The 24,889-nt window shown below is 45.2% G+C and overlaps 1 protein-coding gene across 3 annotated transcripts in view; it reads left to right on the plus strand.

Moving 5' to 3' along the window:
• The window catches only part of LOC137383224 (uncharacterized), a 472,338-nt gene that overhangs the window by 232,285 nt on the left and 215,164 nt on the right, over positions 1–24,889 (plus strand). For all 3 annotated transcript variants that reach the window (XM_068055726.1, XM_068055727.1, XM_068055728.1), the window contains exons 29-35: positions 3,224–3,435; positions 10,922–11,110; positions 12,131–12,273; positions 17,037–17,199; positions 17,722–17,808; positions 23,456–23,590; positions 23,726–23,845. In XM_068055726.1, coding sequence (XP_067911827.1) covers positions 3,224–3,435; positions 10,922–11,110; positions 12,131–12,273; positions 17,037–17,199; positions 17,722–17,808; positions 23,456–23,590; positions 23,726–23,845 — 1,049 coding nt within the window. The remainder of the gene's footprint in view (positions 1–3,223; positions 3,436–10,921; positions 11,111–12,130; positions 12,274–17,036; positions 17,200–17,721; positions 17,809–23,455; positions 23,591–23,725; positions 23,846–24,889) is intronic.

Below are 24,889 nucleotides of genomic sequence, written 5' to 3' on the forward strand. Positions count from 1 at the left end.
ACAATGTATTTTACATGTCGAGCACAACTGACAAGTTGTACTTCAAATTAATAATCAGAACAAACATACCTATCGTTTTTAGTTAAAGTGATGCAAATATTAATACAATTTGCCTTCCAGATTAATGGCAATGATTAGGCCTCTTTCTGTGTCATAATTTAAAGTAATAATATCTGAATTCAGCAGAGATTTAGGAACAGATTGCTTTTCCACTGTTGGTCTCATAGAAGAGACACGAAGAGGGGAAAAGGTGACAACACCGGAGAAATGATTGAAACATGTCCTTCCCCACTGGTGAAACCTGTGAACAAATACCTTGAATCATGCTCTTAATTTGAAGCTAGTCCAAGACAAAGGTTTGGTTTGAACTTGGACCAGAATGGAAGTTATTGCATCAATAGTAACACTAAAGATGAAAAATATCACTCGTGTTATGCTGTAGAAATTAAAGCACAGAGGTTCAACTTTCACACTAGACCTGCAATCATTAGGCTGAATTTTGTGGAATCGATGGGGGTCCCAACTTCAGGCTGAAAAGGTGAGGGGAACCCCGCCTCGGCCCTTTGGAGATATTCCGGCTCAATTTAGTGAGGTACCGGGCAATTAGCTGCCCCGATACCATGGTCCCCGACCCTTTAAAGATGGGGATCCCATCTCCAAGATTGACCGGCAGCTCAGTAGCATGAGCAGCGCCACCAGGAGCAGTGGCCACTGCCGGCACTACAAGAGGCCTGGGACCAGGACCAGTGCTGGAGCCCCAGATCCCAGGTAAGTGTGGCGGGATCACCGGGGCCAGTCTGGTAGGCCCTGGTGAGGATGGGGGTGAAGGTGAACTTTGAGGGCATGGGGGGTGTCTTAGCAGAGTGGCAGCCTTTGCCACCAAGGGCCCACCGTGGGCTGCCTTCCTTTAATCATAAGGTCAGAAATGGGGATGTTCGCTGATGATTGCACAATGTTCAGCACCATTCGCAACTTCTCCGATACTGAAGCAGTCCGTGTAGAAATGCAACAAGACCTGGACAATATCCAGGCTTGGGCTGATAAGTGGCAAGTAACATTCACGCCGCACAAGTGCCAGGCAATGGCCATCTTCAACAAGAGAGAATCTAATCATCTCCCCTTGACATTCAATGGCATTACCATCACTGAATCCCCCACTATCGACATACTGGGGGTTTACCATTGACCAAAAACTGAACTGGAGTAACCATATAAATACTGTGGCTAGAAGAGCAGGTCAGGGGCTAGGAATCCTGCAGTGAGTAACTCACCTCCTGACTCCCCAAAGCCTGTCCACTGTCTACAAAGCACAAGTCAGGAGTGTGATGGAATACTCTCCTCTTGCCTGGATGGGTGCAGCTCCAACAACACTCAAGAAGCTCGACACCATCCAGGAAAAAGCAGCCCGCTTGATTGGCACCACATCTACAAACACTCACTCCCTTCACCACTGACACACAGTGGCAGCAGTGTGTACCAGCTACAAGATGCACTGCAGCAACTCACCAAGGCTCCTTCGACAGCACCTTCCAAACCAGCAACCTCTACCAACTAGAAGGACAAAGGCAGTAGATGCATGGGAACACCACCACCTGCAAGTTCCCCTCCAAGCCACGTACCATCCTGACTTGGAACTATATCGCCGTTTCTTCACTGTTGCTGGGTCAAAATCCTGGAACTCCCTTCCTAATAGCACTGTTGGTGTACCTACCCCACATGGACTGTAGCGGTTCAAGAAGGTAGTTCACCACCACCTTCTTATGGGTAATTAGGGATGGACAATAAATGCTGGCCTGGCCAGCGACGCCCACATCCCACGAAACAAATAAAAATAAAATTCCCATGGAAGAGGCCCAACCCCACCTCCCCCCGTCCCCCCCACCCCCCCGCTACCCAAGTCCACAGGGAGGCTGCCTTGTTTTACTGGGTGTTCTCCCCACATGGCAAAGACTCCCTGCCCCCACCAGCAGTGGTAAGAGGAGGCCTATCAATTGGCCATTTAAGGACCTTAATTGCCACTGGGCCGGAAGGCTGTCTTCTGCCTTTCCCGTCCCTGACTTAATCGCAGAGTGACGGGAAGGCGATGGGCACTCCGCCTGCTGCCTTCTGTCGCTATTTTATGCACCTCCCCATCTCCCAATCTGTCTCTCAGTGACCCATAAAATTCAGCCCTTTATATCATTCCTTTTCTCAGTATCACTCAGCTTGAGAATGATTAGATCTTGAGTCCAGTCTATGAATTCTCTGAGGAAGATGAACAATTTTAAAATTACTGCAGACATAATCCTAAATGTTATACATTTCTCTACATGCTTGCAATATGAAAGAGCCCATTTTGCAGGCCCCATCACCAACACTGCCTCTAAGCTGCGTCTGTGCACCCTTGCGCAGTAATTGAAAACTAGCCACGCGGGGGACAAACTGGCCATGCACAAGAAGAATCTCTTTAAGATGTGCACATGCACGGACGGGCGGCAATCTTAAAGTGACCATGCAGTGCAACAAACAGGCTACACACAGTAATGGGAAATTAGAGGGAACATTGGCTGCCACCTGGGGCACATAATAAGCTGGGGGTGAGATGGTGATAGGTTTTCATACCATGTTCCCGCACCCCACCACTTTTTTTACTAACCTGAAGTCAGGCACAAGAAGGCCGCTTGCCCCAGAGGAGTGGGGCCTAATTTAAATGGCAGTATTGCATCCCGTTGACTTCACTGGGACGCATTTGCTATCTTAGCTGCTGACCTAAGTACAGCCTGCACAGTCTCCAGGCAACAGGTATGTGTGTTTTTAATTTTTGGGAGGGTTATTTGTAGGCCAGCAGGAGCAAGAGTGTCGGGAAAGGACAAGTAGCTGGGAACTAGTCGTATACGCAATACAGCAGGAGGAACTGGAAACTAGAGATATGCACAGGAGGAGCTTGGAAGTGTAGATCTCAGAGTTATACTTAAAAAGACTATGTTTGGAGGAAAGATGCATAGGTGGGAAATTATATTTGTTATTGTACTGTCCTGTTGACCTGTTGGTGGCTCTGTGGCAGATTGGTCTGAATTTCATAGCAGTTGGCTATAGAGCTGCAAGCAGTAGACAAATACAACATCACTAAGAAATATCACATGAATTTAAGTGTGAGATTGTCTGGTGTTCGGTTGACAGTGGATTCAGGAATAATGACCAGTTGTACTAATTTGTAAAACTTTGTTTCCCAATTTTTGATAAGGTTCATTGAAGTTAGACACACCTTGGCTTTATCTTCAGACTTCACATAAGCTGAATCAACCTCATGTTCGTGCTTACCAATCTAGTGTGGAAATAACAGCAGCAAAAGCCATATCAGTGACGAATCTGATGATCTACACCTACTATAAAAACAAGGGAAATAAAAGGGAAGGAAAGATCCACATTCACACACCCAGCACCACTTACCTAAAGGTTAGCAACAGTCTACTCTTCCTTCTCTTTCAAGGCTGCACTCGGTTGGGGAGTGAATGACAGTTTCACTTCATGTGTTTATTATGGGTATGTATTTATATACTGGTCTGACCTTCTGAATCATTTTACTTTGGAAGCACAAAATCACCCCATATAACTCAAGGACAGTTAAGTTCTGTATCTGTGCAAATGCACTGAACTTGATCATTTAGGTGCATGTTAATACAAATTTAGATTTACATCAGAATGCAGAGATCTCTGAGCCTCATAATCCAAACTGCTTATTTTTGGGCACTCTGTTAGTGGGTATATTGCTGATCTAATCTGCTATGGTGGGTCCTCCGTCCCTGACATCTTTCAACATCATAGACTGGACTTTGCAGTAGGAATAACAGAGAGGCTAACAGTTATTAATGTTGAAATCGGACAGCAACTTACAGCGACTGCATATGTGCAGTTAAACATGTAAATCAGGAAGCTGCTGTTCGAGATGCCCTGCTCCTCCAAATGCTGCATGATAATGGCACCTCAGCCTTTGATTCGCCATTTCAAATACATTGAACAGTATACGTTTACTGAACTTACCTGATATATTCGCACAAAATTTGGAGCTTGTCCATTCCAGTGTAAGTATCCTTTTAACGGCATGACAAGTCATAATCAATGTTAAACAACATCTTTTACAAGTGTGGAGTTTCATTACATCAGGTTTTAATTATTGTTGGAGATTTTTTGGATTGTAATTTTTTGTACTTTTTCTTACTGTCTCTTTTATCTCTCTTTTAATTTTATTATCTTTCCCTCCTTGTTTCACTTTCTGCACTTGATTTAACATTGAATATTCTAATTTACAATTCCTCGTTCAGACTTTGTGCTGCTCATTAGCAATTCGTCCATTTGATAAGTTAAGGTGATACACAGTTGCTTGCCCTGTTCACACAGGTCCCAGATACCCCTGTAGAGAGGGCCGGGCACTTTAGCTGGTTGGCTGACAGGAATTTGCCATGCAAAAGCTCACAGAAAGTCTGCATGCCAGTTCCACCACTCATTAACCACTCAGAGCAAAATCCGGCCCAATAGGTTCCCAGTATATATTAGCACATTTAGAGCCAGCTGAGGAAGATGTGGGAAGGGTCAATTATCCACTTTCACAGTCAGTGAATGGAGGCTACCTCATGAAAGCTAATGAGAGAGTGAAAATGCAAAAGAGGAAAGGTGGAAAAGTTACATCTGCAAAAATGTTATTTTTAAATTTTGAGGTGGTAAAACAGAAGTTTAATTCTAAATAATTATCCATTTGTTTTACCTTTGCTATTACATCAAGAACCATTTGTGATGTAATAATCTGACTTATTCAGAGAAAGTGTTTTGCTCTTTACTCCGTTAATCGGTGGTATACTGTAAAAGATGAAATAATAGCATGAAAGATAATTGTAGAGCTACTGTATTTTAATAGAGTCACAAATATTAACAATTGTAGCTTGGGAGTTAGCAGTGCAGAATGGAATGGCGAATTATCCCTCTAAAGTTAGGTCCCGTTTGCTTGAACAAAGTGATATATCTAAAGCAATCGCTATCTATCACATTAATATCGTGCTGTTTAGTAGAACTTTGCAAGTGTGGCCATTAAATGTGTACACAGTGTGGTCTCAGTATTAACTGACCCCTCCCCCCAACCCCACAATGGCCAGGAGAGGGTGAAAGAGTTAGATACGGGGACACGACCCCAGCACTCCACATCTACACCAGCTGCCTCTTTTATTGCATAGGATATCAGGGTGTCCATGAAGAGTCAGGTCACATTATTATCATATTTAAATTGGGGTCCCACAGGATATTTGGGAACTCAGTTTGAAATTCACTGCTGCTTTGAGGGCTTTCCAGAGTTGGAAAACTCAGCAGTGAAAGGGAGGGTGTTGCAGCCAGCCCCACAAGGTAAGTGCCTGTCTCAGCACTCTTTGTGGGCAAGGAGGAGGAGCTCCCGCCCATTCCAACACCCAACCACCCACCAGGCCCCACAAGGAATCCTTCAGCCTGACAACTCCCGACCACTGAGCTTCATCCCCCAGCCCTGGTCACCGACTCCACTCCACCCCCCAGACCCCCACTCCCGATTGGCGGAGACAGTCTCCAAGGATCCCTGGCTGCAGCCTCCTGCCGCAAGTGTTTCCTCTCACCCATCAGCCTGGCTGTCCATCTGGGCATCTGCCAGGCAGGAAAGGGAGCTGGACATTGCTAATGAGGTTCTGCCATTAAGTTTGGCAGTGCTTCCATGGCCTCAGCCTCACCTACCCCACCTCCCTATAAACACCAGGGCCACATTGAGACTGGTATCTAAATGAAAATGAGAATTTTTTTTTTTTTAAGAGATACAGCACTGAAACAGGCCCTTCGGCCCACCGAGTCTGTGCCGAACATCAACCATCCATTTATACTAATCCTACACTAATCCCATATTCCTACCAAACATCCCCACCTGTCCCTATATTTCCCTACCACCTACCTATACTAGTGACAATTTATAATGGCCAATTTACCTATCAACCTGCAAGTCTTTTGGCTTGTGGGAGGAAACCGGAGCACCCGGAGAAAACCCACGCAGACACAGGGAGAACTTGCAAACTCCACACAGGCAGTACCCGGAATCGAACCCGGGTCCCTGGAGCTGTGAGGCTGCAGTGCTAACCACTGTGCCACTGTGCAGCCCTTTTGTCTTGCTTTTGTCTTGGACAAATGGCAAACACAATGGTACCCCCAAGAATAGACCCTTATTGAGAGACTCAAATAACTTGCATGGTAAAATATACAGTAAACCATGGACACTCACAAATTATAAACTATGGACAGCCTTCAATGCACTGGCACTTTTACACCTTGAAACACAGGACACAGCCTGTTACAAAGCTGCTCTAAGTGGAAGTTAGACTGAGTCTGGGTCACTGGTGCTTCTTCTTGCAACTTGCTTCCTTTCTGGCCCCAAATTCTCTGGCAGCTCAGGAGAAAAATATATTGTCCATGCATGCGTGTCTATGCTGCAGTTTTTCCCTGTGCGGGGTGAATAAACCATGGGGGAGTTTTAATCAGTTCGCCACGCCAGATTTGGTGGCGTGTAGGGAGATATAATTAGGCGGGAGGTGTTTTTTTCACATTCCCAACGGTGGGATATTTAAGAGGAATTAACTCGTCAGCGGATTTGGGGCGTTCCAGGGTTCCCCCAGCGTGGTGGTGGATTTCATGGAAGAGCACAGGATGGAGGAGGGGAGGACAGGGTGTGGTCTCGGGTGCATGGAGGAGCAGGGGAGAGAGGAGGCCAGAGTCCAGGGTGTGTAGTGGCTGATTTTGATGATGAGGTTGGCTGTGTATGGTTGCAGGGGGTGGTGGGTTGATGTGTTCCTGTCAGAAAACAGATGGTCATGAGAGGCCTAAAAGGAGGGAGGATCGCTGTCGTCATTGGAGTCTGTGTCATGAACGCCAGATTGTGGCCCAGATTCTAATCTTAAACCCTTCCGTGGACAGTGTGGATGTATCTGCACTGGTGGAGGTGGAAGAAGAGGCAGATGACTGTGCACCCTCTGGGGCATTGGCTTCTTCTTCCTCCCCTGAGGAGGATTCTTGGGCCACGTGGTGTTCTGCGACTCGAGTGCGGGCACCTGCAGTGGAGACACAAACAGAGGCACATTATGTGTTTCACGGGTTCACACAATTTCCTTCAGTTTTCACATATGGCTGCAAGAGCAGAGATGACGCTTCATCCTTACCCCTTGTGGCTCCTGCCTCGCCATCTCTGCTCGCCCTGCCTCCCACCTCTCTCACGACCTCAGACGCCTCCTCCTCAGCTGTGGTCGGCAGCCTGATGTCAGGGGCTGCACCTCCCGTCTTAGAATGCTCGCGCTGGTTGTGACTTCGTCTATCCTGCGAGAGACAGTGCAGATTTAATGACATGGCAAATGATGCATCACAACCATTGCAATACATGCATCAACGTCACTCATTCTGCATTGGCTTTCACACGACCAATCATATAAACAATGCCAATCGTCATCATTTAGTGTTTGAATGCTCATGCATTCGACTGGATTCCTTGTGTACCCTCTGCCTTAAAGACACGGAGCCATGGAAGAAATCAATGGAGCAGCCTCGCCAGGACAATGTACCCTCGCCAATCTGAGCAAGTCATTGATTCGCTTGTGGCATTGTACCCATGTACTATGAGTGAGCCCACGGATCGAGACCTCCTCCGCTACCTCCTCCAGACCGCCTTGGTGAGGCAGGAGAGTCTTCACACTCCACCTGCAGGGAAGAGAACCTTCCGCCTTTTCCTGACAGCCTGGAGGAGAACCTGCAGGGAGGCATCATTGAACTATGCTGGCTGTCATGTCATTCACTTTGGTTGCAGGGAAAATAAATGATATGAAGATGATGGTGAGTTTCACAAAGTCAGGGAGACAAAAAAAATTTTGATTTAAGTGAAAGCATCAACTAATTATTCTGAATATACTTACATGAAAGGAAGGCTGCTGCTCCTTGAGGCTGCAAGCACAGAATGTTTTATATCTGTGCCAGTCATGGTGCTTGGGGCAGTAATGACCGGTTTCACCAAAGAAAGGACGCCCCTGCTGCCTGATCCCACGTGTTCCCCATGCCTGTCGCATGGCTAATTTAAATACAGAATCGCATGGGAAACGGGATTTGCGGCAGGAGCGGAAGTTATGACAACTTCCGATTCCGCCATCGAGAATGCCACGGAACTCAATATTCCACCCCATGTGTTGCCATTCTCTCTCCCTTTCAATTTCCATTCGGGTGTAATTTCCACTGACATCCCCTAGGTGGCATAATTTCCCACCTCCTACCAGCTGACATCACCCCCACCACCGCAGGGAGCCTGGTCCTGCTGGTCTCGGGAATGGGAATTGGCGGTGGGGGGGGGGGGGGTGGGTGGGGCGGCGGGGGGTGGTGTTCAGGACAGCAATCGGGGTACTCAGGAGTTGGAATTCAGGGAAAGATGGAGACTGGGGGAATGGGGCTGGGGGTGAAATGAAGACTGGGGAATAGGGGTGAGATAGAGACTGTGGAATGGGGGTGTGATGGAGACTGTGGAAGGGGGTGAGGTGGAGACTGGGGAATGGGGGTGAGATGGAGACTGTGGAATGGGGGTGAGATGGAGACTGGGGAATGGGGGTGAGATGGAGACTGTGGAAGGGGGTGAGGTGGAGACTGGGGAATGGGGGTGAGATGGAGACTGTGGAATGGGGGTGAGATGGAGACTGGGGAATGGGGCTGGGGGTGAAATGAAGACTGGGGAATAGGGGTGAGATAGAGACTGTGGAATGGGGGTGTGATGGAGACTGGGGAATGGGGGTGAGATGGAGACCGTGGAAGGGGGTGAGGTGGAGACTGGGGAATGGGGGTGAGATGGAGACTGTGGAATGGGGGTGAGATGGAGACTGGGGAATGGGGGTGAGATGGAGACTGTGGAAGGGGGTGAGGTGGAGACTGGGGAATGGGGGTGAGATGGAGACTGGGAAATGGGGGTGAGATGGAGACTGGGGAATGGGGGTGAGATAGAGACTGTGGAATGGGGGTGAGATGGAGACTGGGGAATGGGGGTGAGATAGAGACTGTGGAATGGGGGTGAGATGGAGACTGGGGAATGGGGGTGAGATGGAGACTGTGGAAGGGGGTGAGGTGGAGACTGGGAAATGGGGGTGAGATGGAGACTGGGGAATGGGGGTGAGATGGAGACTGTGGAAGGGGGTGAGGTGGAGACTGGGGAATGGGGGTGAGATGGAGACTGGGAAATGGGGGTGAGGTGGAGACTGGGGAATGGGGGTGAGATGGAGACTGGGAAATGGGGGTGAGGTGGAGACTGGGGAATGGGGGTGAGGTGGAGACTGGGGAATGGGGGTGAGATGGAGACTGGGAAATGGGGGTGAGGTGGAGACTGGGGAATGGGGGTGAGATGGAGACTGTGGAAGGGGGTGAGGTGGAGACTGGGGAATGGGGGTGAGATGGAGACTGTGGAAGGGGGTGAGGTGGAGACTGGGGAATGGGGGTGAGATGGAGACTGGGAAATGGGGGTGAGATGGAGACTGGGGAATGGGGGTGAGATGGAGACTGTGGAATGGGGGTGAGATGGAGACTGGGGAATGGGGGTGAGATGGAGACTGGGGAATGGGGGTGAGATGGAGACTGTGGAAGGGGGTGAGGTGGAGACTGGGGAATGGGGGTGAGATGGAGACTGTGGAAGGGGGTGAGGTGGAGACTGGGGAATGGGGGTGAGATGGAGACTGGGAAATGGGGGTGAGATGGAGACTGTGGAAGGGGGTGAGGTGGAGACTGGGGAATGGGGGTGAGATGGAGACTGTGGAAGGGGGTGAGGTGGAGACTGGGGAATGGGGGTGAGATGGAGACTGGGAAATGGGGGTGAGATGGAGACTGGGGAATGGGGGTGAGATGGAGACTGGGGAATGGGGGCTTGCGATCAGGTGTCATGTCATCAGATATCACATGGTCAGATGCCTGTGATCAAGCCTCTTGAATTGCCTCTGCCAGAGTTGGCAACTCTACTTAACAGCTTCCCAAATCAAAGAAAGGACATGTCAATGGCGAGAGGGCCAGTCCTTTCCTTCCCGAGTCCTGTGCCCATACATTCTTTCATTGGCTGCTGGCAGTTCATCTCCCCTGACCTTGGCATTGGCTTCTTTCCCTCGGTTTCTGATGTTGGATCCACTTATCTGAGGAGCTTTGGCTTTGGGGATTGAAGGTAAATGCCTGTCCCAGCTCTGTCTGTCCCTGTGTTGCTCAATGGAGTGACAGACAGACCTCTGAGACCCCACTATCAATCAGTCATCCTGCAGTCTCACTGCTCAATCAGAAAACTGCAACTTCGCTCCTACACAGAATGTGGCCTGTTGTGTTTTTCCCTCCCAAATGTTAAGACCTGCCTTTGGGGGCTTCAATATACTGGCACAAACTGTCACCACATTTCCCCTTTTTTTGGCCCTGTGGCTGCCCTAATGCTGGTAAGTAGAACTGAGCAACACAGTTCATTACTGAACTTATTCTCTGCTCCAAGTGAGATCACTTTAAAATGAAATGGGAATTTAGACTGCAAAATCATTAAGTGAACAGACCTAAATGCTGGTGTGTGGGAGGAGGACCCTCAGCACTGTTGCAGCTGCTGCAGTGCTGATCATAATCTCAGCTGGTTCTCCAAGATTGTCATACAGAAAAACACCATTTTGTAAATAAGGACGCCTGCAAAGAAAGTAAAGCTGGTGCCAATGCCTAAGGTATCTGTAATTTACAGCTTTCACTGTAACTGACTTACTTTAACTGACAATTCTGGAGATAAAATTCCTTTTCATATACAGTTGCAGTTCAACCTCAGAATGGATGAGACCCAAAAGACCATTAAACTGAGCCATAATAATAGTTATGGTTGAAAGGGGAGGTTTAATTAGTATGTTTTACATTCTTTCAGGCATCTACTGTTGGGTACATGACAGGGAGTTTGTTCAGAAGCCACAGTGAAGTGGTCTCGCTTTGGAACCTGCCAGTTAAGAACAAAATTCTTGTGGAAAATAAAGAAAAATTGAAGTCCTTCTGGTTTTGGCTAAAGCATCAGAAGAAGGAATTTAATTTCACAGCTAACTGCATGAGCAGAGATGAGGTGAGATTTTGAATTTTGTGAAGCAGGGCAGTGGGTAGTGCAATTCATAACAATGTAGCCCTTTTACTTGTGAGACCTTTCATCACATTCAACACACACATTAGCATCGAGTCATAATTGATTCCAGGGTTTTCACCACAACCACTCTGCCTGGAAGCCCATTTTAAATGTTGAAGGACAACTCCTGATATCAGTCGTAAAGCTACTTTTTACTAGTTGAAGCCTGTGTCCCATTGTACTATTCCCACTGTATAATATAAATGGTTGGATTAAACCTTTTCCATATCACTTACTATCTTGTATACCTTTATAAGATCACTTTCTCAAAATTATATCTAAAATATGTGGGACAAAGAGAATAATTTCCAATCGTAAAGCTGTTTGTAACCCAACTTCTCACGCTTGAGTTATCCAGTCAAAGTCACTTAAGGATGAGAGTTTAGTAAGTGGCCATGCAGAGGTCTATGGCCCAGGTCATCCTTCCTTTGTGACTTAGAAAATACAGCATGAAACAGGAACATGAAAGCTGCGAGTGTAAATGTCCAAGAGTGGCAAATGCTTGCGCTAAAGCATTGTTAAAATTTTATATCAATTATCTTGATATTTATGTTGCTGTGAAGTGTTTGCCTAACAATTTTTAAAATTTAGGATTTAAAACTTAACAGAAATGCAATGTTTAAATCCAGGAGGATTGGAGTAGGTTATTCTTTATTCAAACCAGTTCATCCTGAATGTACTTTGTGTCGGCTGGATGCTGGTACTACTGGAATTCTGATGTATCCAACCTCAGCTGGATAAAGCCAGATGTCTGCTACATTGAAAGGAACAAGATTTTCGGTCACTGAAGTGTTTTCATGTGTGTCAAAAGCAGGATCAAAGGAATAGATTTTGCGGCTTTAGTAAAAATGTTTGAGTTATTGAGGTTGTTTCAAAAAATACATAGCAGGGGAACTGTGCATCTCTAGCTCCAAAAAAATCATTATTTATTAATGGATCTTATAATTTACTGTCAATTCACAGCCAAAGAAGAAAAGGAGCATGTCAGTGGTGGCCCTTTGGACAGACAATAAGAGCCCACCTTTGGTAATGCAGTTGAATGGACAGATTGAGGAATTGAAGAGGGAGAAGATGTTATTCCAGAACCGTGCATCAATTCGAATTAGGTGATAACTGCTGTTACCCGAATCTGAATGTATTCCTCAGTATCACTTTCATGGCACCAATGAGATAGCTGTTTGGAATTCATTTGCAAAAGATTTCTGAAAGTGTTCTAGGAATGTGTATTTTCTTGTACAATTGCCAAGATAGTGATCTGTGAAAAATCAGACTCCAAAAATATTCATAGCCAAGCAATAAAATGCTTGACCCCTATTAGGTTTCCAGCACTTAATTGTTGAATGGCAATGCTACTCTGTTATCATCCAGTTGGAACTTGAGTACTGCAGGATTTTGCTCCATGAACAACTTGCATCAAATAGTTTGAGGACTGGTGAAAAACTGCCTGGATAGGGATGTAGAAGGGAGTGGAGAGGGCAGGTTCAAATGACAGCCACAAACTACTTAATATTTAGCCATGTGAACCTTGGAGTTCACTGAGCGATATTGGCCCAGAATTTGCTGAAGTGGGGCATCTCGTTGTATGCCCCATTAGACTTTTCCTTCCCCTTTTAGCTCAAAAGGTTTTTGTCCTGCAAATTGTTGGAAGTGCGAGCTGATAATGGCACATTGAGGGCAACAGCCATCTGGGACCTTGGTGAACAACAGAACCAAACAGATTTAAGAATAGAGAAAGTAACAGAGAAATGACAGAGAAGAGTGGGCAAATAATTGGTAAATGAAGTTCAACACAGATAAATGTGAGGTAGTACATTTTGGTGGGAAGAATAGGGAGGTCACTGATTACTTGGAAGGTGCAAGCTTAGGTGGGGTAAAGGAACAAAGGGATCTCGGAGTACAGACACACCAATCACTAAAAATTATGCCACAGGTTAGCAGGGCCATAAAAAACAAACCAAGCACTAGGCTCTATTTCTAGAATTGAAAAGTAGGGAAGTTCTGCTGAATCTGTATTGAACCTTGGTTAGACCACACTTAGAGTACTGCATACAGTTCTGGTTGCTATATTATAAAGAGGATATAGAGGGTGCAGAGAAGATTGACAAGGAAGATACCAGAAATAAACTTTCTATGATTCTGTGTGTCTGGATATGCACCTCAAGTGCGTAGTCTGCAGGGCTACAGACCAAATGCTGGGAAATAGCATTAGGCTGGGTGGCTCGTTTCTCGACCGTGAACTTTCGATGATTCTATGATTCTATGAAATGCGTGGGTAGAAATATCCAAAAAGGATGAAAAGGCTGGGCCTCTTTTCTGTTGAAAAAAGAATGCTGAGGGGTGACCTAAAAGAGGTCTTTATAATTATGAAAGGTTTTGATAGGATACAGAGGGAATGGTTTCGACTTGCAGGGAAGAACATAACTAGAGGTCATCAATATAAGATAGTCACCAAAAAATCCACTCGGGAATTGAGAAGAAATATCGTTACCTAAAGAGTGGTGAGAATGTGGAACTCACTACCACAGGGAGTGGTTGAAGCAAATAATCATATACATATACAGCACAGAAGGAGGCCATTCGGCTCATCGAGACTATGCCAGCTGTGATGGAAACCACACCTGCCAAAATGAGACACATTAATTTTGTCATATAGAACATTATTTTGAACTGTTATTGGGCATTGGATTAATTTGTTTAAAAAGACTGCAACAATGGCTGAAAACATGGCTGCACATTTGCATTCTAAAAGACAGTTGCATGAAAAAGATAATGGGAGTACTCCCTGATTCAATTAGCCAGATGGGTTTTGTCAATAGTGATGATCAAGAACCACTGAGAGACATTGAGCCAACATCCCACCCCCCCCCCCCACCCCCAACTGAGAGTGTCTGGTAAGCTTGGAGGAATCCACAAATCTTGCAGGCGAAGCTGCTCCAAATAAGGAGCTAGTCACATGACTAATCTTCTGATCAACCTGGGGATTTTTGAAATGTGCCTGACACAGAACAGTTTTGGGAAGAAACTGCAGGTGAACGTCAAGAAGAGAGCACCTCTCTCTCTCTCATGCAAAGTTTCAGGGACTCACGGAAGTAACTCAAGCCTCAAGACTGAAGACCAGCGAAACAAGTTTGAAAATGTGCACTGGGCCCCAAAGAAAACTGCAAGACTTAACTTTAATCAAAGACTTTACATCCAATCCAAAACCAGTAACAACTCCATTTACTGCTTCAAACCTTTCCCCTTTGATTCTTTCTCCTTTTCTGTCTCTATTTGCGTGTGTGTTTATCGCGTATGCATGCTAGCATGGTCGCGTCGAGTATCTTTAGTAGTTTTAACTTAATTAGTGTTAAGGTTAATAAATTTACACCTTTCTTGTTTAAATCTGAGAAAACCCGTCTGGTTGATTTCTTTGCAGTCACAATCAGAGAGCAGTGAGCAAGAATTCACTGAGGGGAAGCTAAAAACACGGTTTTAAAAAATTAAACCCTGTTACGGCCAAACCAGGAAAAGGTGAGAGGGGAGCCCTAGACCCCTGCCTCACCTGCTCATAACACAGCTGTTCATGGAGCTATCCAGTCAGTCCCACTACCCCACTCGATTCCCGTAGCTCTGCAAGTTTATTTCCTTCAAGTGCCCATTCAATTTCCTTTTGAAATCATTGATTGTCTCCGCTTCCACCACTCTTGTGGGTAATGAGTTCCAGGTCATTACCACTCGCTGCACAAAAACAAGTTCTTCCTCATATTTCCCCTGCATCTCTTGCCCAAAACCTTCAACCTGTGTCCCCTAGTCCTTGTGCCATTAGTTAATGGGAACAGTTTTTCCCTTGTCTAACTTAACTAAGATTACACCTCTATTAAATCTTCCCTTAATCTCCTTTGCTCTAAGGAGAACAACCCCAGCTTTTCTAACTTAACCTTGTAACGAAAATCCCCCATTCTTGGAACCATTCTGGTAAATCTCCTCTTCACCCTCTTGTGGACCCTCACATCCTTCCTAAAGTGTGGTGACCAGAACTGGATGCAAAACTTCAGTTGAGGCCTAACCAGAGCTTTATAAAGGTTCAGCATAACTTCCCTGCTTTTGTACTCGATGCCTCTATTTATGAAGCCAAAGATCCCATGCTTTACTAACCACGCTTTCAGTGGGCTGGATTTTAGCTTAGGCAGACGGGAATTCACCAATGACGTAAAGGCCAGTGGCGAACATGCTTCCGCCTAGCCCGTGGATCCATCCTGGGCTTTAAGTGTCCAGAGGCGGGACTTCCACCCACTTGATGGAGTAAGTCCCGCCGCAATGAGCTGCCGGCCATTCAGCAGGCCAGCAGTTCTTAGTCCCAGCAGCACCACCAGGAGCGGTGGTCACTGCTGGGACTGCAGCCCCGCCGACGACATGGAGCCAGGAGGGAAGGTAAGTTGGGCATGCCTCACCAGGACAATCAGTTGTGCCCTGGTGAGGCTGGAGTGGTCATTTTGTGGGGGGGGTGGGGGGGCGTCTTGGGTCCCTTGGGTGGGTTGGGAGGCAGCGGCGGCCCTCAATCGGGCACCCTGTGCCCAGCTGCCATGGACCCCCCCCCACCCCCGGGGTGCGGAACAGCCGGCAGCTATCGCTGGGTGGCTTTTCACATCCCCAGCACGCCCGCTTGCCACGGGTAAAATACCCATGGAGGTGGGCGAGGGCCCTTAAGTGGCTGTTAAGTAGCCACCTAAGGGTCTTGATTGGTCTTGGGCGGATGGGCTATTTCCCCCACCCCCCGCCCATACGCCGTAAAGTTGACCAGAGGCGGGAGCGGGGTAGGTAGGCCTCCCGGAGCCTCCTGCTCAATTCTAGGCCCCCATCTGCCCCCATGCCACCATCCAACCAGCTGGGGTGGCGTAAAATTCAGCCCAATATGTCCTGCCACCTTCGAAGATTGATGCACATGTACCCCCAGGTCCCTCTGTTTTTGCACACTCTTTAGAACTGTGCCATTAAGTCTACATTGCCTTACCTATCCCTTCTGCCAAAATGCATCAAATCACAATTGGCAGTATTAAATTCTGTCTGCCACCTGTCTTCCCATTCTGCTTGCCTATCTATGTCCTGTTGCAGGTTCATATCTTCTTATAGATATAGATACATTTAAGCGGAAGTTAGACAAGCATATGAGGCAGAAGGGAATAGAGGGTTTCAATGATAGATTTAAGTGAGGAAAGATCGAAGGAGGCTCAAGTGCAGCATAAATGGACTGGTTGGGCTGAATGGCCTGTTATTGTGCCGTATATCCTATGTAATCCTATGCAAAAGGAAATAGGGAAAATTAGTCAAATCGGGGAAGAAAGAGAAATAGAGAAGGTAAGGAGGATTAGATTAAGGAAGAGATTAAAAAACACAGATAGAGAAAGTAAGAAAAAATAAAAATTAAAAATTTTAAAGCTTTTTTAAATCTATGAGAACAATTTACTACCTGCAGGAATGAGATTCCATTGTTTCATTTGCTCCTTTCTGGGCCAGAGAGGTTGAGTGGCATTGCAGGAACATACACCTGCCCGTTAAAAGGGTCCTTATGCTGATAAATACCAGTCCTAACTTGCTGCGATAAGTTTAATTCATATTTACTGTGCAAATGTAGCCATTTATTGAAACTCACTGGGAGTTTGAGCGTGAGCTCCGATTTTACCGAGGCTAATGGCGGCACATCCAGCAGTTTGTGGCGATGTGCAGCTCACGCGGTATCTCTGCCCCGACACAAATTGCTGGACGGTTTACACATCAATGATGGCATAATCATTAAACTCGCCTTTATTTTTCCAGCAAATTCTGAGCCTATATTCATTCTCTTCTATTATCTCTGATTATTAATACTCTATGTTTCTGTTTAATTTTGTAGACACCCTTTTAAGCTGCCAGTACCACAAAATATCCTTCTACAGGAGACATTCACTGTAGACAAGAGGAAGAAACATTATGTTTTGGAAGTAAAAGCCTTGGTGAATGAGAAAGATGAAACAATTCACACACTCATACTTGGATACCAGCCTGAAAAACCATATGTAAGAAATAAAAACCAATGTAAATAGCTGAGTATCTGGATTAAGATTCCTTAACCAGAATCAGATTAGTGATAGTGCCAAAGAAATTGATTTTGTTACTTTGCTGCTGCATCAATGTTGTACTGTTAGAAAAACCATTTCAGTTAGGAAATGTTAAGAATCCTTTATTTCTGCAGGTTATTCAAAATGGAATTAGTATGGGCACTTGCAAGACTTGCTCCTGGTGGTAGGGAGTAGACACTGAATCTGGTTAAAAGATTTTCTCATTTCTCACTGCTTGGTGTTTGTCGGTTGTGCACCTTATATTTCAATGTGGTGGCCTCTTAATAATTCCAACTCACTGTTTACTTTCAAGTTGCAGCTGTTAGCCTCAGGCCATGTAGATATTTTAGGTTCATTTGCAATACTAACTTTATATTGATTATGTAATTAGCAGCATAATATTCAGAATGCAGGATGTTTAGCTCCATTTTAGTAAATGTTTCATTAATATTCAACACAATATTTCTAATTTTTTTTCAGATCTGCGTCAGTTTAGCACACCCTTATAACAGTGAAGTTATTCCAAAGAACATGGAAGTTTGTGTCAGAACAAAGACTGACAACATTGTGAGTACAGCTCAGATGGTTCTGTGCTCTGCAGCTGAACAGAGTGAGAGGAGGAGGCCATTCAGCCCCTCACACTGTTCCATTAATTCATTGTTCAACTTTCTTATCTCCATAATTCCTTGATAGTCTTACCCAACAGAAATCTATCCACCTCAAGCTTGAAAGCTCCAATTTTCCGAGCGTCCACAGCCTTTTGGGGGAGAACATTCCAGATTTCCACTAAGCTTTGTGTGAAAAGATGCTTCCTGGTTTCGCTCCTAAATGGCCTAGTTCCAATTTTAAGATTATCTCCCCTCATTCTTGATTTCTCCACTGGAGGAAATAGTTTCTTTGTATCTACACTCAGAAATCCTTTTAACATTTTAAACACCTCAATCAGATCACCTCTCAAAACAAGGACATATAAGCCCAGTCTATGCAACCAGTCCTCATAATTTAACCCTCTAATTGCAGGTGTCATTCTGGTGAATCTATGCTGCACCTTAATCTTAGTTTCTTAGTGATAGAAGTTATATTGCTGTTATACAACAGGGTTCATGTTCATCTTACTGGTTCAGATGTAGTATAACAACTAGGAGTACAAGATTGCCATTCAATTGAAATTAAAATAGAAATTGCTGGAAATACACAGCTGGTCTGTTAGCTTCTTAAATGAGAAAAAAAGAATTATTTTAGTCAGAGTAGGAAACTGTAAGATATTTGAGCCTCTTTATAGAACTAAAAAAAAGAGTATGCTATCTCCAGTGAGAGTAGGTTCATGGGTGTTAGAATCTGCAAACATTGCAGTTCAATGAAGATATCCTAATGATCTTGCTGTAATTTGCTGGAAAGACAGGTTTCTGCACAACACACATGGTTATTAATGCACAAATCGGTCAGCAATATGTGGCGAGAAGAGATAGTCCATGAATTGCGAATTTCCACAATTTGCTGGCTGATCTGTGCCCCTTCACTGTTAGTTTCGAGAAATTGGCATCTCGCTCTCAACCTCCCCTTGAGTTTCATGAGGTTTGCACATTAATTCTCCATTGAACTCGCCACAGAATTTTAGGTCAAATAATTAATAGCGTAATTACCCCTTTATTGACGTGATAATTGTTAATTTCTGCCAATTGACTTGTTCTAGAAAGTGAACAATTCTAGGTGTGGACTCTCATTCCTTCAGGGAGTGAATTGTTGTTGGGGATGTTAAGAATGTCAAAACTTAAACATTTTTCGATTATATTTTGCCTTCTGTTTCTTTGTTCTCTCTCTTAATCTCATCTTTCTTTCCCTCTCTTTATTTCACTTTCAGCACCTGATTTGATATTAAATTCACCTACTTTAATTCGCCCTCCTTCTTGGTCCTTCCTCTGTTTATTTTTCAATCCTTTAATCTCATTGGTTAAGGAGGTACGTTGTAATCCTGTCATTAACCTAAGTCCCAGATGCTCTATTGTCCTTGCTGTGCACTTCTAGCTACTTACAGGGAGGAAAAAGGTTTTCAGCTGAAGGGTGTAGGCAAAAGTCTAACTAACTGGACATGCTGTGCCATACCCCAGTCCAGCAAATTCTGGCCTAAGTTGTGAGTATCAAGGGAGACCTAAGATTAAACTTGAGCCTTAAACTCACTTTTAATTGCAGCAATGTGCATTTATATAGCTTGTTTAACACAGAAAAACATCCCATTGTTCTTACTGGCCAGAGTAGCATTGTTGGAGATCTTGGGCTAAATTTCCGCCATGGAGGTGGGAAACAGGAGCCGGGTCTGTTTTTGAGTAGGAAACCCTCCTCCGGTGAGAAACTGATTAAAGTTCAGATTTTCACAGGTGTAAGCCCTTAATTGATATGGAGATGAACCTGTCCATTTAAAGCCAGTGGGAGTGGGTCAGATGAAGTGTGGGACTCACTTAGACTCCCCATGGCAGCCATCACTGAGGGTATTGTTTGTCTTGAGGGAGAGATCTGCGATTTGTGTCAGAGCCTTCCACAGCACCAGAGGGAAGCAAGATGGACAGGGGAGTTGGAAGCCTGGCACCCGGGGCAAGGCAGACTCTCGCTTCATTGATGCTGACCTGGATGTTACACTGGAGGCCGTGAGGGAGAGGAGGGGGCTCCTCTTCGTGTAGAGTGGCAGGAGGAGGCTACCTTGTCATGCAGCAGGGGCACCTCTGTGGTCAGTGTCACCTTCCTCTGTTTCCAAATCCTCCTCCTCCTCTCACCTCCTGCTACTCCTGCACCTCCCCTGATGAGCTGTCTCCTTCTAGGGCCTCATTGTCCTCAAGGTCCACACCCCACTGGAGGGCCATATTATGGAGAGCACAGAAGACCACTACAATAACTGAGACCCTTGCAGGAGGGTATTAGAGGGCGCCACCCATCTGGTTAGGCACTGGAATCGCATCTTCAGAAGCCCGATGGCCTGCTCAATAGTTTGCCCGCTTGACAGGTGGCATTGGTTGTATCGCCTCTATGCCTCTGTCTGGGGCTCCTGTAGAGGGGTCAGTAGCCATCTCTTCAAGAGATTTCCCATGTCCCTTGTCCCCTGGGATCCCTCCACATACTTTGATCTGAGGCAGCACGGACTAGCAGAGGGTGAAGGAGTCATGGCAGCTGCTAGGAAAGCGAGCGCACACATGGAGGAAGCTCTTGTTGTGGCCGCAGACCAGTTGGACTTTGAGGTTGTGGAAGCCCTTCCTGTTGATGGATCTCACTGGCCAGTCGCTGGGTGCATTGATGGCCACATGGATGTAATCGATGATGTCCTGCACCTGGGGAATCCAGCGATGGCGGCGAAACCCACTGCCCTCTGTGCCTGAGAGGCTGTGTCTGTCATTAAATGTACTGTCCAGCTCTGGCAAAGAGGCCATCAGTGAGTAGCATGATGCAGTGGTGTGCAGCCAGTTTAGAGATGTCACTAAGGTCTGCAGCTGATCCTTGGAAGGAGCATGAAGCGAAGAAGTTCAGGTCTACAGTGATTTTGACGGCTGCTGGCAGGGCATGGCGACCAGTGCTCTGAGTGTGAGGTCTTCAGTGATGGGACACAGGTATCTGTGACCATCTGCTTGGAGATCCACAGTCTCCTGCGGCGCTGGTCTTGCTCCACGTATCTTGGTCTTCGGCAGTCAATCCTGTGGTGAGGGTTCGGCCTCCGTTGCATTCCTGCCCTTCTTTCCCATGCCTTCCAGATGCCGGGATTCTGCCCTTCCTGCAAAAGATGTTGCCCCTCATTGCCACTCAACCCAAAATCTGACAGTCACATCTCCATTGCCAGCTGGAGCCTTCCTTCTGGACAGATGGCCATCCAATTGTCCTTGGCAGCCTTGCCCCTTGCTCTTCTGCTTCCCGATGCCAGACGATGCCGACCCCATTTATAGGCTGGGCCCCTTTACCAGGTGTCCAGAGCCCCTTTACCCTGCTGAATCTCTTATGGGGGAAGGTGATGCCCTGAGGCAGCCATGACTGCCCCCCACTCCCACCTTGTATCCGCCTCCCCTCAGCTGTTCAGAAACTGACAGTTTCTAAAACCCGTTAGTCTCTTTAAATATTGCACCCTCCCCCTTCAACAAGCTCTAAATGCTTTTTAATAAGTTTAATTGACCCGAATGGGGAGGGGAGTGGGATTCTTGTCCTGCCCTCCCACCGCCCTAGTGATTATTGCCGGCGCCTTGAAATTAACACACTGCCCGACGCTGGTATTTTTGGGGTACCCCCCCACCCCCCCCCACCACCTCTGTTCCAGACTTCAGGGAGACCCAAAAATTGAGCCCCAGAGTCCCTTATCAGAAATAATAGTTAGACTATCACAGGCTTGGGGTGCAGAATTTCCTGAGATATATTCTGACCAGGAGCGCTGAAGTGAAAAATCCTGCATTGAAACCGGAGGTGTTTACAGCTTTGCTACACATAGCAACCATTAAAGCCAAGGTTAGCAACTTATTTTAAACTAGGGTAAAAATAGAAAATTAAGGTTAATTAAGTGGAATAGCTATGTCACTCAGAATAAAAGAAACCTGGAGTAAATCTAATAAAATAGGAAAAAGAGAAAATGAAAACAAAGAGAGAAGAGAAGAAAAAGAGCAATAGGCAAAAAATTTAATCCATTAATTTTAAATAAATGACAAACATAAAAATTGACAGACAGGAAATGACCAAATGATCCATCAAGCCTGCCACACAGCATGATGATCCAAGCACTTCTTCCCTCCCCGACCCTCACATCCATCCCCCGAACCAGGTAATCTCCTGGGAGAGGTAAAAAAACCCAGAGAAAACCCAGGGTCAATAAGGGAAAACTTTCTCTGGAAAATTCCTCTCCAAATCCCTCAGGCAATCGAAACCAGTCGAGGATATCACATGGACCAAATGTTTTATTTATAAAGACACAATCTCCAACATGATGTGATCTCTGCTCCAGTCAGGAACTCTTGCGGGTGTATAGAAGAGTCATCACCCAGCTGTTAATGTACTCCAGAGCCTCACAGTTCTCTGGGAACAGAGCAATCATCTAATATCCAGTCTATTCCTGCTTTTGTATAGTTTAAACACATGTCTCCTGGTTCTTCCCAATCTGTTAAACTGGAAGAATCTATCAATAAGAACACCATCCAGCCCTTTAATTATTTTACAGACCTCTAATGGGTTACCTTTAAGTCTATGCTGCTCGAACGTAAATAGGTCAAGGTCCTGAAGGTAATCTGAGTGGCTGAGGGTCTTTAAGCTAGGAATCACTATTGTAGCTCTCCACTGGATCTTTTCCAAGGCAATTATATCACCCACCATCTAGGGGACAAAGACCAGGGAGAATACTGCAGGTGCGGTCTGACCAGCAAACTGTGTTGTTAGTATTTATTTTAGTTAAACATGAGATTAGAAATTCTTGGTGATGATATCAGAAGATAAATGGTTAACATGTGTATGGCATTCCTCTGTCTTAGCACAGATATCCATTTTAAATAAATGCATTGACAGCTGTGTTGAATAACGGACAGAAGGATGCTATAGGAGTGGGTGAGGCATTGGCGGCACAGTGGCGCAGTGGTTAGCACTGCAGCCTCACAGCCCCAGCGACCCGGGTTCAATTCTGGGTACTGCCTGTGTGGAGTTTGCAAGTTCTCCCTGTGTCTGTGTGGGTTTCCTCCGGGTGCTCCAGTTTCCTCCCACATGACCAAAAGACTTGCAGGTTGATAGGTAAATTGGCCATTATAAATTGCCCCGAGTATAGGTAGGTGGTAGGGAAATATAGGGACAGGTGGGGATGTGGTAGGAATATGGAATTAGTGTAGGATTAGTATAAATGGGTGGTTGATGGTCGGCACAGACTCGGTGGGCCGAAGGGCCTGTTTCAGTGCTGTATCTCTAAACTAAACTAAACTAAAGTAATTTCTAAACTATGATACTCATAGCATAGCGTAAACTCATCCTCGTGTTTGAATAATTTTAGTTTGGTAAAATTGGTGATTCTATTCATAGTATCACAATGCGTGTGATTTAAACTTACAAAACGTACTGGTTGGCCCAGGGAAAGAGGAATTTTGCTGGGTTGCTGGCTGTTAAGGGTTAAATACTTTTCCTTCAGTGTTAGAGTTATTTCTGTAATGTGTGTTATGTTTGATTTGCATTTTATAGTTTATGAAAATCCTGAGGTTTTCAATGTTTTATGTCACAGGCAAAATTTGAGGCAGAAGCAATAGTGAAAATCAACAAAAGAGATGCCTTTAAGTTCCATGGACAATATCAGAATAAGTCTACAGATACAGATTGCTGGTATCTTGTACACTTTGACACAGACCACAGTCTCCAGGTACACTGAGGTCCTGTATTAATGTTACTCTGGTCTGTTAAACCATGAACAGCCATTTAACAGGCATGTTCATAAAATATTGAAGGGTTATGTAAGCCATTTTTCCTTTATTGCTTGTTTCTCTTTGATGTACAGTTACGAGTTCCACACACTTTAATCCTGGATGGGGAGCTTTTCACGATGCAGAACAAGAATGAGGATTTTAATTATGGAGCAAATTGCCACTTCACCATCAATAAGCTGGATACATCACAGGTTAGAAGCAAAATGTTGGTTGAATATTTGGATATTATATTTTTTAAATACTGTCATAAGAGAAACTGACAATTTCAAATCTTTACAGCAACTACTTCACCCCATGTGCGCTGGTATGACTGTGTAAATTAAAATAACCCATGCTATGTTATTTAGCTCACACAATATTTTTCTGTCCTTTCAAGACCCTTATGGACTATTTGTCTGCACTACCTACCTCAAGGCTGGTTTTATCTTTGTGCTTCTGTTGTGTGGGTCGAGACAATGAAAATTGCTGAGCAATTTCCCAGTGACCAGATCTTGTACTTACCCAACATAGGAGCAAAGGAATTTAGAGGACTGGAAAAGGCCAATACAGTCCATCTGGCCAGTCCCCATGTACAGGAAATATATCCCACAATACCTCTCAAACCTTTCAACCAATTTTTCTAAAGGCACTCTTGAAATTGCTGATACAATCGTTTCTCCATTTCCTGCTTTGCAGTCCAACTCATAAGTCATAACACTCTGTAAAATAATTAAATCTGTTCACTCCCAGTCTTCTAGTTTGTGGCTATGCAATTTTTTTGTTGAATTTATGGGTAGATGTATCATAGTGCCGTTTGTGTTTTGTTTTGTACACAAAGCAGGAAGAAACTAAACTCATGATTTCTGTGTGTATTGGTTTTATTCAGATGGCTGCCAGGATCTGTCTTAGTTTTACTTTTGGAATCACGCCCCTTCAGGGTTGACTGACAGTATAGTGAGCAGTCTTACAAATACAGCACAGATCAATCAAACACCATGTATTTTCCCCCTTGCAGACTAAGGAGCTTATTTTGAATTAAAACTTCATAAGCATCAAACAGGTATATACTGAGTCTTTTCTTAGAGTCTGTTGTGCCTCTAAGCACACAAATACTCTTTGAGATATGGAGGTCTTCTATAATGGCACCGAGATCAACAAAGAGGTGATTATTGTTCAATATGATCATCTTGATTAGGTAGATGATTAACATCATGATTGCTAATCAGAAAAGGAAATCTATCCTCAAAGAAACATAG

Source organism: Heterodontus francisci, chromosome 24 (genome assembly GCF_036365525.1).
Source record: "Heterodontus francisci isolate sHetFra1 chromosome 24, sHetFra1.hap1, whole genome shotgun sequence".
NCBI classification, from domain to species: domain Eukaryota; kingdom Metazoa; phylum Chordata; class Chondrichthyes; order Heterodontiformes; family Heterodontidae; genus Heterodontus; species Heterodontus francisci.